Genomic DNA, 14874 nt, shown 5'->3' on the forward strand with positions numbered 1-14874 from the left:
CTGGGGTTCTGACCACATTCAGATCCTGATCGCAGTCTAGGCTCCCCATAGAACAGCAGGGCCCCCCCCCCACCTCAGCCCCATGGCAGAGGGGGGCACTTATGGTCAATCACAGACCAGGAGGGAGGACAGAGCCTCACACACTGAGACCCTTGTGGGGGTGCCCCAAAAGCTCAGGAAGCACCCCCAAAACCACGCTCAGACTGGGAAAATGAGTAAGCAGAGAAAAAAGAGGAACACCATTGAGAAATACTTTGCCTGTGATCCCAAGAAGGATCAAAACACTCAATCTGAAGATGAAGGAGTATAAGCTCCTGCATCTAAAGACTCCAAGAAAAACAGAAATTGGGCTCAAGCTATGACAGAGCTCAAAAAAGACTTTGAAAATCAAGTGAGGGAGATAGAAGAAAAATTGGGAAAACAAATGAGAGAGATGCAGGAAAAACATAAAAATGAAGTCAGCAGCTTAGTCAAGGAGATTCAAAAAAATGCTGACGAAAATAACATGTTAAAAACCAGCTTAGGTCAAATAGATAAAACAGTTCAAAAAGTTATTGAGGAGAAGAATGCTTTAAAAAGCAGAATAGGCCAGATGGAAAAGGAGATAAGAAAGCTCTCTGAGGAAAACAAATCCTTCAGACAAAGAACAAAACTCAGGGAGATTGCTGATTTTATGAGAAATAAGGACTCAATACTTCAAAACCAAAAGAATGAAAAATTAGAAGAAAATGTGAAACATCTCATTGGAAAAACAATTGATATGGAAAACAGATTTAGGAAAGATAATTTAAAAATTATTGGAATACCTGAAAGTCAGGACCAGGAAAAGAGCCTTGGCATCATTTTCAAAGATTACTGGAAAATTGCCCTGATATCCTAGAAGCAGAGGGAAAAATAGAAATGGAGAGAATCCACTGATCTCCCCTAGAAAGAGATAAAAAAAAACACCCAGGAATATTATAGCCAAGTTCCAGAACTCCCAAGTCAAAGAGAAAATATTACAAGCAGCCAGAAGGACATAATTCAAATATCGTGGAGCTGCAATCAGGCTCTCACAGGTCTTAGCAGCAGCTACATTAAAAGCTCATAGGGCTTGGAATATAATATTCTGGAAGGCAAAAGAGCTTAGAATGCAACTGAGAATCGCGAGGCTAGGTGGCACAGTGGGGCGGCTAGGAGAGGAAACAGCATATATACTCAATGGGGTATAGACATCTGGAGTAAGAAGGAGAGAGGGAGGGACAGGGGTAGGGGGTGGGGATGTGAATGATGGAGGAAAGGATGGACCATGGCGGGAGAGTGGTCAGATATAACAAATTTTCTTTTTTACTTCTTGCAAGGGGTTGGGATTGGATGGCCTGTCCGGGACCATAGGGCCGGGTGGATGCTGGGCCTAAGGGGTGGTATGGGGGCTCAGGGCCTCTTGGCCCCAGGGCCGGGGATCTGTCTGCTGCGCCACTCAGCTACCTTACAGCAGAGTCAAAGTAAAAGGAGAGAGAGAAAATAATAGTACATGGTAGTAGAGAAGTATGAATGGAGGTAGCTGTGATCAGCAATGGCAACAGTGGAAAAATATGGAAGTAACTTTTGTGATGGACTTATCATAAAGAATGTGATCCACCCGTGACAGAGTTGGTGGTGTTGCAACACAGACTGAAGCATATTTTTTATTATTGGGGGGGGGGGGGGTGCAGGGTAAATGGGGCTGAGTGGCCTGCCTGGGGCCACACAGCTGGGTGATTGTTGGGTATCTGAGGCCGGATTTGGACCTGGGTGATCCTGGCTCAAGGGCCAATGTTCTGTCTGCCACCCAGCCACCCCTACTATTATTACTATTTTATTTTATTTTTCTTCTTTTTCCCCCTTTTTTTTTGGTTTTTGCAGGGCAATAGGGTTAGAGTAGCTTGCATGGGGTCACACAGCTGGGTGATTGTTGGGTGTATGGGGCCAGATTTGGGCTCGGGTACTCCTGGCTCCAGGGCTGGTGTGCCATCCACTGCACCACATACCTACAATTATTACTATTTTTTTAATTTTAATTTTTTTCTCTCCCCTTTATTTTATCACTCAAGCGAGTCTATATTGGGGGGGAGGGGATATTTTTGTTTACTCTTAAATAAAAATATTTTATTAATGTATAAAAACATTATTTGTACAAAATGAGAATAAATAAATTTAATTAAAAAATCTTTATAAAGTTTCTCAGTTAAAGGTCTCGCATCTCAAAATAGAGAGAACTTTGTCAAATTGATAAAAATATGAGTCATTCCCCAATTGACAAATGGTCAAAGGATATGAACAGAGCAGTTTTTGGATGAAGAAATCAAAACAGCATGTATGAAAAAAAATGCTCTACATCATTAATAACTAGAGAAATAAAAATTAAAACAATTCTGGGATATCATGTCTCAACCACTAGAAAGGCTAAAAATGACAAAAGTTTTAGGGCATGTGGAAAAGCTGGGGCACTAATACACTGTTGGTAGAACTTTGAACTGAATCCACCATTTTCTTTTTGCAAGGCAATGGGGACTTGCCCAAGGCCATACAGCTAGGTAATTATTAAGCGCCTGAGCCCAGATTTGAACTCAGGTATTCCTGACTCTAGGACCTGTGCTCTATCCACTGTGCCACCTAGCCACCCCATGAATCCACCATTTTTTTTTTTAGGTTTTTGCAAGGCAAACAGGGTTAAGTGGCTTGCCCAAGGCCACACAGCTAGGTAATTATTAAGTGTCTGAGCCCGGATTTGAACCTAGGTACTCCTGACTCCAAGGCTGATGTTTTATCCATTACACTACCTAGCTGCCCCATGAATCCACCATTTTCAAGAAAAATTTGGAATTATGCCAAAGAGTTAAATTGTCCTGCATTACAACTATTAGGGTTAGGTCTGTTTCCCAAAGTGATCAGGAAAAAGGAAAAGAACCTATATGTTCTAAAATATGTATAGTAGCTCTCTTTGTGTCAACAAAGAACTAGAAATTGGGGGGATGTCCATCAATTGGGTAATGCCTAAACAAATCATGGTATATGATTGTGATGAAATACTACAGTGCTGTAAGAAACGATGAGCTAGTTGATTTTAGAAAAATAAGTTACGACTTGCATGAAATAATGAAGAGTGAAAAGAGAAGAACCAAAAGAACACTGTATACAGTAACAATACTGTCTGAAGAACTGTGAACAATCAAGTTATTCTGATATTATAAATACTCAAAGCAACTACAAATTATTTATGGAGGAAGATGCTATCTACCTCTAGAGAAATAACTGATAAATAGAAGTATGCAAAGCATCATTTTACATATATTTATATATCTGGTCAAATAGTGACCTTCTCTAGTGCAGAATTGGGAGAAAAGAAGACAGTTCAGAACTTAAAATACAACAAAAAAATAAATAAAATATAAGAAAAAGAAATGCCAGCTAAAGCAATAAGAAAAAGATATTGAAGGAATTAAAATAAGCAATAAAGGAAACAAAACTATCACTTTTTACAGATGATATGATGTTATACTTAGATAATTCTATAGAAGCAACTAAAAGACTTGCAATAATTAACAGCTTTAACAAAGTTTCAGGATATAAAATAAGCCCACATAAATCATCAGTATTTTCATGTATTATCAACCAAGTCCATGATCAAAATATAGAAAGAAAAGTTCCATTTAACTGTAGATAATATAAAATAATTGGGAGTCTATCTGCCAAGACAAATTGAGAAATTATTTGAACACAATTATAAAATACTTTTCATACAAATTAAGTTAGATCCAAAAAAAATGGAGAAATAATAATTGCTCCTGGATAGGTCAAGTCAATATAATCAAAATCACAGTTCTATCTAAATAAAAATACATATTCAGTCTCATATCAAAGCACCAAAAAATTATTTTACAGAGCTAGAAATAAGAATAACAGTATTCATTTGAAAGAAAAAAGTTCAAAAATATCCATGGAATCAATGAAATAAAATGCAGGTATCAAACCGTATCATAAAGTAGTTATAATCAAAACAATCTGGTATTGGCTAAGAAATAGAGTGGTGGATCAGTGGAACAGATTAGGTACACAATATATTTCAATAGATGATCACAAGTAAATTGGGTTTTTCCCCTAAGGTTTTAAACCCTAAGGTTTTTTGCAAGGCAGCTGGGGTTAAGTGGCTTGCCCACACAGCTAGGTAATTATCAAGTGTCTGAGACCGGATCTGAACCTAGGTACTCCTGACTCCAGGGCCGGTGCTTTATCCACTGTGCCACCTAGCTGCCCGAGTAAACTGGTTTTTGATAAACCAAAAGATTCAAGATTTTGACAAAAAACAAAAAAAAACACACAAAACTAAGAAACTTGGAAAGAAGTTTGGCAGAAAAATGAGATACAAACCAACATCTCCTATCATGTATCAAAATAAGGTCAAAATGGATTAGACATAAAGGGTGATATCATAAGCAAATTAGGAGAATGTGGAACAGTTTCCATTTCAGATCTATGGATAAGAAGAGAATTTAGGACCAAACAAGAGATAGAGAGTATTATGAAATATAAAATGAGCCATTTTGATTACATTAAATTTAAAAAGTTTTACACAAAAAATTTCAATGCAACCAAAATTAGGAAAAGAAAAAACATAAAACTGGAGGAAAAATTTTCACAACTGATGCTTTTGATAAATGCCTTATTTCTAAAATCTGTAGAGAACTGTGTCAAATTTATAAAAAATACAAGTCATTTTCCCAATTGATAAAAGGTCAAAGGATATGAAACAGGCAGTTTTCAGACATAAAAATTAATCTATCCATAGTCTTATGAAAAAAAGTTCCAAATCATTATGGATTAGAGAAATGCAAACTAAAACTACTCAGAAGTACCACCCTCAGTTCTATCAGATTGGCTAATATGACAGAAAAGGAAAATGATAAATGTTTAAGGAGATGTGGGAAAATTGGAACACTAATGCATATCTGATGGAGTTGTCAATCGATCCAACCATTCTGGAAAGCAATCTGGCATTCTGCCCAAAGAGCTAAAAAATTATGCTTCCACTTGGATCCAGAAATACCATTATTAAATCTTTATCTCAAAGAGATCCAAAAAAGGGGAAAGAACCTATTTGTACAAGGGCATTTATAAGCAACTCTTTTTTTGTAATACCTAAGAATCAAAAGTGGAGGGATTGCCCATTAGCTGGGGAATGGCCGAACAAGTTATGGTATATGATTGTAATGGAATATTACTTTGATATAAAAATGTCTAGCTGAATGATATCAGAAAAATCTGGAAAGACTTGCATGAACCACTGTTGAATGAAATGAGCAGAACCAGGAGAACATTGTACATGGTAACAACAATATTGTATGAAGAACAATTGTGAATTATTTAGCTATTCTCAAAAATACAATGATCCTGGACAAACCACAAGGACTCAAAAAGAAAAATGCTATCAGTCTTCAGAAAATGAACTGACGGAGTCTGAATATAGACAAAAGCATACTATTTTTTTGCTTGCTTTCTTTTTTGGTTGAGTTTTCTTCCACAAAATGACTAACATGGAAATATGTTTTACATAATTGCACATGTATAAGCTCTATCAGATTGCTAACAGTTTCAAGAAGGGGAGAGATGAGATTTAGAAACTCAAAAAAATTCTTTTTACATGTGATTATTTTGTTTTATCTTTAATAAAGTTGAGTGTTTTTATTTGTTTTTAAAGTGAGAGTAGAACAAATTAACAAATAAAAAGTGAATAGGTGGTATTTATAACAAATGGAAGGGAAGTATACAAATGGTAGGAAATATTATTTTTAAAAAAGAATAAGTAAATGAAAATTTACAGTGCAGAGCACTGTGTTAAGTGATGAAGATACAAACAGAAAAGCAAGAAAGTCCCTGTTTTGCTCAAGTTCTAATACAGGGTATGCTTCATCTGCAAGACAGATGAGAAATGTAATGGTCCTTAAGATTCAGTAGCAAGATAGATGGCAATTCTTTTTTATAGTAATTTTCATTAATAAAATCATATTCCTTTCTGATATTAAATCATTTGGGAGCACCAAAGACTAGTCCCTTAGTAACTGTTTCTTTGAAGGAGGTAGGAGATGCTTCCTTCAATATGTACACCTTATACACATATACATGTTCATTTACACACACACCCATACACACACACACACACACACACACACACACACACACACAAATATAACAGTATTCTGTTAAAATGTTTTATTGTCTAAATATTATTAACCCTATTTTATAATAGAGGAAACTGACATGATTTAAGTGAGCTGCTCAAAAACACATTGTTAGTAAAATGAATTTGAACCAAGGTACTTTTATGAAAGTAGAGAGTAGTTAATAGTTTTGAACTGGAGAAACATGATGAATAAGACAATTTAATGAGATTGGCTCAGTTATATATCAGTTCATCCTGATTGACAATGTAAGAAATGAAAAGTATTAAAATAATTTAGCACAGTATTAATTTAGACCTAAGAATCTAGACTAGGGTAGTGGTAGTGGGAATAGAAATGAACGGATATTAGAGGGGTTTCAAGGATATGGTCTGGTGATTAAATTAAAGGAGAAATCAAAGATAAAGTTAAGATTCATAATTAACACAAACAGGGAAGTTTATTTAGCGATATTGATTAAAAGGAAAAAAGGGTAATTCAAGTTTTGTAACTGCTGAGTTAATGATATCCAAGTAGAAATCACTCTGGTGTTAGAAGGCTAAAATTCAGGTGAAAGAGCAGTTCTATAGCTTTGCATAATTAGAGAGGAAAGAGCAACTATGAGAACAGATGAAGTTATAAGGACTTTAATGTGAAGTAGATATAACATCCTCAGTCACACAGCATCCACTTTTCATTTCTTAAAGTGCCTACCAAGAATCTATCCTGATCTCTCCAGCTGCTAGTTTCTTTCCCAAGAAATTACTTCACATAGAGCTTGCATTTAAATTCCTATGCATAGTTTTTTTCCCTTCAATAGAAATGTCTACTTCTTAAGAGTAGGGACTATTCTGTTTTTGTCTTTGTATTTCTAGAGTAACATGCTTGCTGAATTGAATTTCCAGGAAATCCTAATAACTTTTGCAATCTTGTGAAAGCAATATGAGAGAGACAGTGAATAGGGATCCAGCCTTGAATTTAGGGAGGATGCGACTTAAGTACTTTGACACAAACAGCTTGGGTGACTGAGTAAGTTACTTAACCAATGGTCTATGTAACTATCTGAGACTATGAATGGTAAAAAAGATGCCACCCTGGATTAGATGTAGAGAGCTTCCTTGTCCCAATGAAACTACATGTTTAGTTCTTATCACTATCCCTATAAAGTCAAGAGTTAAGGAATCCTCATTTTGTAAGTAGAGAAACTCAGGTTACCTTCTTCCTTATCTAAAGTTCCACATGTTTATGACTTGGAAATTTTGGTCAAAATTATTGTAACTTACTTAACAATCATCTGAAGAAATCTTAAAGAAATAGAAAATCTAATAAGTCTGCAATATTTTCCCCTTGCTGTTTAATGAACACATAAAACCTGCAGCTCCTACTTACCTGGGCCTGCCACAGGAGGTTCAGGTTTGTGAGACTTTAGAGGATCTAGTCTATCCTTTTCCAACTGTTTTCTTGTACTTCGTTGGCGTGGCTCACGGAACATAGGCAGTGCATGAGCTGGAAGTCACAGTAAAAACATTTCATTTTAGTAATAACCCTTCCAACCAAAAACATAGCTAAAGAATGACTAACTGAAACATGAAATGGAAGGCATAATGACAGTCTCCATTTATAATAACAGACAATATTACTGTAACCAATTAGCCTATTTAGTTTTGAGATTTTTAGAGTCACTTGTTCACCTCTGTTGGATTGGAACTGCATACAGGAAACATGGTTTAAATCCATATCACAGATCTCAGCTATGAAAATACACTTCTCAAACCAATTATAAGCTAATAAAACTTGGTTAGCAGCTAAAACTCAGTGTCCATGGGACTTCCTAAGATTATACATCACAAATCAAACATGAATAATACTAACAGTTATATTATATATAACATGCCTTTCACTCCACAAATTTTCCCAAATGCTTTATATCACTAGAATCACTTCACACATCACTGAACTTTGACCAAGTGTAAGGAGTGTGACAACACTGAGCAACAGTAGAAGGCCGGAAGAGAGAAACATTTTATGCCAACAAAACTAGGAGAAAGGTTGCCCTGAATATAGTGGGGTTCCTGAACTTTTGGTTTGGGCAATTTAGTGGTGACCTGAGCTATAGGCACGTATATGACAAAGAATTTAAAAATAAAAAAAATCTAAAACTCAAAGTAATGTTTACATACGGAGGGTCAAATAACAATTTTATTTTGGGGTTGGGGTAAGTGAAGGGGAGTGTTAAATACTTCTTTGGAGCAAAACCATCAGCATAATTCCTTCTAAAACTCATATAAAGACTCTGACTTCTTTTAAGGAAAAAACTTATTTTCCCCCAGGGAATCAGGAACTTGAAGAGAGTAGGGATGTTTTTTTTTGGGGGGGGGGCTGTTTTTGTTTTTTTTTTTTAAATAGTAAATACAAGTGCCTAAAATTTTTATCATCGTTCACAGCTAAGAATCTGAATGTACTTTTTCACCACCAGGATCCAAGACCATATCACTCACCAGTGAAATTCAGCTACCTCGAGAGTTGAGGGGGAGGAGGGTGCAGAGTCCTCTGTGCACAACAGTATTTTTAGGAGGGCAAGTGAAAAATAGCTTTTCTACTTCAAACAACTTTAAGGGGTGGGGGTGGGGGGGAATTTAAGCAAGCCGCATGTAATTACATGAGCTGGAATTTGGTCATGACGCCGAGTTTGACACTTCTACTCTTGCAAAAAATGTCACGGGATACCTTTAATGACCCCAGGTTCTAAGGAAGCTGGTTTGATGTCTGACGCGCAGGACAGAGCCTCTGGGTACACACTGCCCCCAGGCATAACAGTAGGCCCTGGCTGGGCTGGTGAGCACTGCAGGTCTGGTCCAGTCTCTTTAAAGTGTTTTTAGTCAAGTAGAAGGGCATCTATTAATGAATCAGTATGGCTCTGTACAAAGCAAGTTCTGTCAAGTCCACCCCTACTCTGTCAGGATAGCATCGGATAAATCTCAGACAATTTGGCTTTACTGAGATTTGATAACTTGTTGCACAGTTTCAGTAGACACACACACACACACACACACACACACACACACACACACACACACACACGATCCTGCAAGGTTCATTACCCTTATGACCATAGGTTACATAGGTTACATTCACTAGGATTTTCCCTTCTGGGATGTAATAGTGATGTGAAGGGTCCAACAGCCCTGACTGTCTCTTATGACTCACACAGTTAAGTTAAATAAGCACTGCATGGCTGGTAGTATCTTCCATATAAATGAGATAATTTTTCAATAAAGGTCTGAACTGAAAGATTTTTCATCCACAAAATTCATGAAATCAACACCACATGAAAGTAGATGAGGGATATGACTTTTAAATCATTCCAATCACTTACGAGTTATGATGTAGTCCTGGGTTAAAGTCTCAGCTTGTCTAGTCTTCCGTTTGTTTTTAACTACACATAATTTTGCTCCCCTGAGAAGAGAAAGAAAAAAAGAAAAAGAAAAGCCAATTTTTTGATCCTAGAAACAAAGCACACATGGAAATGAACAGATATTTTTCTTAGAAGTCCACACTGTACATGCCATTTTGCCAAAGTCCAAAACCAGCCAAGTTAAAGATGATAGATAGAACTTTCAAAAATAATGGAATTTTACTTAGGAAACAGGAAATATACCACTCAGTGACTTTTGGCAAATGATGGTGTTAGAGAGACAATAGAGCAAGTGACAGAATTTAGATGCTATTTTTTTTTTGAAAACTTTGTAGTTTTTTTAAAGAAAAACACAAAGAAGCCTTGTAGAGACACTTAAATGTCAGTCTATATATATATATATATATATATATATATATATATATATAGCCTAGGACACAGAAGAAAGCTGCCTGGGTGGTCTACATTAGAAAGGGCATCTCAAACAGGACTATTTACAATTCAGTATGATGGGCAATGTTGGAAAGAGCTAAGGGGCTACTGCCCAAAACTGAGCTGAACTGACTGGCTCTGTGCAAGGAACCCCAAAATTCTGCAAGTATTCTTGCAAAGAGGGCTTGGATGTCTATTTCAACAACAGCAAGAAAAAATATAAAATTTTTTAAAGATGTATTTGGAATTTGCTGAATGAGTGTTATATCAAGGTTTATAAACTTCAAATCTCAATTACATCCCTTGCTTTAAGTCTCCTCAATCACAACAAAATGTCAACTAATTTCATGTAGCACAGTAGGTTTGCTTTCAGGATATGGAAGAGGTCCTACTCTATAGAAACAAAGAACTGGCAGCTTCTATCCATTAGCAAATCATAGACAATGAATATTCCCTAATTGGACAAGATTAAAACTAAGTCATTCTACCTTTAAAAGAATAAAGATAAACCAGCTAAAATAGGCTTACTGAGAAGCTGTTTTGCAAATGAGAAAAATTTACTGAAAAACTGTCCCAAAATGGTAAGTCAATCTTCCCCACAATTAGATATCAGCATCCTCTGCATAAAAGAAAATAGAATGACTTTTTGGAAAGGTACAAAAAAACTTCAAAGCTCAGTGCAATGACATTTGTGAGGATCTCTGTATGTGAGGAAAATGGAAATAGATTTAAGATCAAATTAAGATATTGGGCTTTTAGAGAAGTTTACCTTTGGAACACCTATGATCTGAGTCTGATGTTTGGGGAAATAAATGAATTTGTGTGTCTGTGTGTGTGTGTGTGTGTGTGTGTGTGTGTGTGTGTATAAAAACAAAATTGTGCTGTCTCCATCTGCTGGCAAAGAACAACCTTACCAACTAGTAATCTGTAGAAAGAAGAAACTGTTTCCATTTCTATTTCCTAACTTTATGCATGCATCCCTCCTAAATGCCAATGAAAACTGTGAACTAGAGATGGGGAGGCAAGGGGGAGGGAGAAGGGAGTGTAATGGAAAAGCAGATATGATTTTTCTTTCTCCTGCACTCAACATTCTAGTTGGGGAATTATAAATCTCCTGGAAACTCTCAAACACTGTGAACTCTGTATGGATCAATGAGGATACCAAAACTTTCTCTGAAATCCAGTACTATCAGCTCAACATTTTAGTGCTAGGTCTTACTCATACCAGCTGCATTTTCCCAAAGGACAGATTCCCCATAAAAGGGAAAAGAAGCAAAGTAAAAGAAAAATCCATCTCCCTCCCACCCAGACCCTCTGTTGTTGCTATTCATCTTAAAGTAAGTCATACTTCTAAAATACCTCTGGCTTTTGTTGGGATCATAATACACTTTAGCCAATCCATTTCCGGTTCCAACCATGATCTGGTTTAACTTGGGATGCCACAGGCAGCGGACCACACTCTGAAAGAGTATTGGAACATTAGATAAGTTGCTCTGTTTTTTGTTAATACATTTTAATAGTTGTATTAGAATTAGAATTTCAGCTGACCACATTTATTAAGTGGAACACGTTTCTTTTTCTTCCTCATCACTTTTACTGACAAATTTTCAGTTTACTCTCTTCTGAACTACAGTTATATTCATATTGTTCATAGCTCATCACTTGTCTATATGACACCGTGTAAAAAACTAAAAGATGTTCCCTTTTTGATATTTTTTCCCTTTTCCTGACAGCCTTGAAACCACAAAGCTAGCCTTTCCCAGCTCCACTGGCATGCATTGCTGGCATCTTGGAATTCAGGGCCCACATAAGTGAGTTAGGCTTATCACTGAAGCAGACTGGGATCTCTATGTTTCATGCTTTTACACATACAATATGTCCCTCTGGATGACAGATTGAGGTCCAGCTCTTTCATTTATTTATTGTTTTGATCACAGAGATAGGAATTTTGTAAAGTGTTTGGGAACAATATTTTCCATTTGTGATCATTTACATATATATATAGATATATACATATACACATATATAGATATAAACATCTCACCTCTAAGATTTAAAAATACAAAAGAAGAAAAATTTGCATAATGGAATCAAAAGTCTTAACACATTTTATTCTGAGGGGACCACATGACTGTGTGATTTTTGACAGTGAAGAAATATATAGCACTTTTGGATGGAATGGAAACTTAAGTGTTTGCTGCCTCTACCTAATCTGTTTCTTAAAGTGCTCAGAGGAAACTACATTGGTTTTTGAAAGGACATAAAATAGTAGAAGGCATGATGAAGATAAGGGAAGCAGAAAAAGAAGATAAAGTCAATAGGGGAGAAAGTACTGATTATTCAAAAGATCAGTGCCCTGGGGCAGCTAGGTAGCATAGCAGATAGAGCACCAGTTCTGGAGTCAGGAGTACCTAGGTTCACATCCCGGCTCAGACACTTAATAATTACCTAGCTGTGTGGCCTTGGGCAAGCCACTTAACCCCACTGCCTTGCAAAAACCTTAAAAAAAAAAATGATCAGTGCCCCTATTCCTCCTTTCACTCCCTACTTTTCCAGGACAGCAAAATCTTCTATGATACAGCAGATATATGCTGTGTGAGCCTAGAGAAAGCACCTTTATATAGAGAAACATGAAAAAAGGTACAATTGTAGTAGTAAAAAGAAAATTTACTGGAGTTTTGGAATGGAACTTAGAATGGAATTCATTCTCTCAAAATCTGGTTATGATTGCCTTTTTTGAGCTAGTGATAGAGAGTTCACTGGGCTGACCTTTTCCTTTTTTTTTTTTTTTGCTTTGTTTTGCAAGGCAAAGGAGTTAAGTGGCTTGCCTAAGGCCACACAGCTGGGCAATTATTAAGTGTCTGAGGCTGGATTTGAACTCAAGTCCTCCTGACTCCAGGGCAGGGGCTCTATCCACTGCCCCATCTAGCTGTCCTAGCTTGACCTTTCTTTGTGGTCTTATGACGTTAGATCATTAAGAATTTCCCAATGGCCACATGCCATTGGGACAGATGATAGGTGATAAAGCAACATACATTTGTAGCAAAATACCTACATAGATTGTTTAAATAGCTTTGTACGTCCTTTAACAATGTTCAAATGGAGATTTCATTATTCCCTGTGAGGGATAGTACAAACAATTTCTTGATTTTTCTCACATTATTGGTTTTTATTCTGGTACCAGGAAATAAATGAGATATGCATGAGAGAGAGAGAGAGAGGAAATAAAAAAATAAAAAGGGGTAGGAGAGGGGCCAGTAAGGACCTTCAGAAACCTCTATCAAAAAAAAAAAAAAGCATCATTACCAACCCTCCAAATGGGCTCTATCACAGGGGTTGATTTAATAGTATTACAGAATGTTAACACTTAAAAGTACTTTAAGGATAATTTTGTCCAAGCACCTAATTCTTTGGATGAAGAAATCTCTTGCCCAGTAGGATGAAGTCTGGGCAAACAGATTCAAGATCTGTTGGTTCAAATCATTATTGATTAGAGCTATGCAAATTAAAACAACTATGAGGTATCATCCCATACCTATCAGATTGGCCAAGATAAGAAAAAGGGAAACTTTTCAATGTTGAAGAAGTTGTGGGAGGACTGGGACATTGATACATTGCTGGTGGAGTTGTGAATGGATCCAACCATTCTGGAGAATAATATGGAACTATGCCCAAAGAGCAATAAAACTGTTCATACCTTTTGATCCAGCAATTCCAATTCTAGGCCTCTATCCAGAAGAAATCATAAAAAATAGGAAAAGTCCCACATGTTCTAAAATGTTCATAGCAGCTCTTTTTGTGGTGGCAAAAAATTGGAAATTGAGGGAATGCTCATCAACTGGGAAATGGATAAACAAGTTATTGTACATGAATACTATGGAATATTATTGTGCTATAAGAAACCATAAAAGGTCAGACTCTAGAGAAGTATGGAATGAGTTATAAGATTTGATGCTGAGCAAAGGGAGAAGAACTAAGAGAACAATATACACATTAACAACAACATTATGAGATGAACAAACTTGATGGAAGCAGCTCCTCTCAACAGACAACCATTTTAGAGCAGCTATGGACAATGCTATCCCCATCCAGAGGAAGAAAAACAAAACAAAACAGAACAAAAAAACCTTCAGAATCTGATGAACACTTGTAAAATAATTTCTTATGTATTTCCTTCCCTTAATCCTAATTCATATCAAAAATGACTAATCTGTAAACATGTTTATCAGATATATATATATATATATATATATATATATATATATATATATATATATGTATATGTATAATGCTAACCTGACTGCTTGCCACTGGGGGTGGGGGTGGGAAGGGAGGGTGGAAGGAAATTTTATAACTTAAAAATATATATGCGCACATGCCTGCAAAAAATAAATAAATAAATGAGTAAATGGGGGGGGAAAGAGCAAAAAAAGAAAAACAAGTAAAGAAAAAAAAGATCTGTTGGTTCTCAAATAGGAGTTCAAGTGAAGGAGTTACAGAATTTGGCCACAAACCAGGGTAAGACAAATTCCAAGAAACCAAGTCAACAGGAAGCATGTCCACACAAACCAACCACATATTGTTGATTGCCTTCTGGAAAAATCCAACCTAGGTGAAATATTCCTCTATCCCTATTCACATACCCTTCCCTCCAGACTAATTGAAAAGATCAACAAATTAATTAATACATAGACATATGGGGACAGGGCAATACTGTTCATCATCCTTCTGGACTGGAAAAGCAGAAGTCAAATGAAGGCTACTTGAGATAAACAGCCTCTTCAGTACCCTCACCACTGCTATAATAAGTAAGTAAAACAGCCAACAGGGAGGTGTGTGAGTGGTCTGACT

At 36.4% G+C, this 14874-nt stretch overlaps 1 protein-coding gene across 2 annotated transcripts in view; it reads right to left on the bottom strand.

The window, feature by feature from the left end:
- WDR70 (WD repeat domain 70) overlaps positions 1-14874 on the bottom strand; it is a 333335-nt gene that overhangs the window by 18691 nt on the left and 299770 nt on the right. For both annotated transcript variants that reach the window (XM_074202580.1, XM_074202579.1), the window contains 3 exons: positions 11383-11483; positions 9553-9632; positions 7566-7682 (listed from right to left, as the gene is read on the bottom strand). In XM_074202580.1, coding sequence (XP_074058681.1) covers positions 7566-7682; positions 9553-9632; positions 11383-11483 — 298 coding nt within the window. The remainder of the gene's footprint in view (positions 1-7565; positions 7683-9552; positions 9633-11382; positions 11484-14874) is intronic.

The sequence above is a fragment of the Macrotis lagotis genome, chromosome X (genome assembly GCF_037893015.1).
Source record: "Macrotis lagotis isolate mMagLag1 chromosome X, bilby.v1.9.chrom.fasta, whole genome shotgun sequence".
In the NCBI taxonomy this organism is placed as follows: Eukaryota; Metazoa; Chordata; class Mammalia; order Peramelemorphia; family Peramelidae; genus Macrotis; species Macrotis lagotis.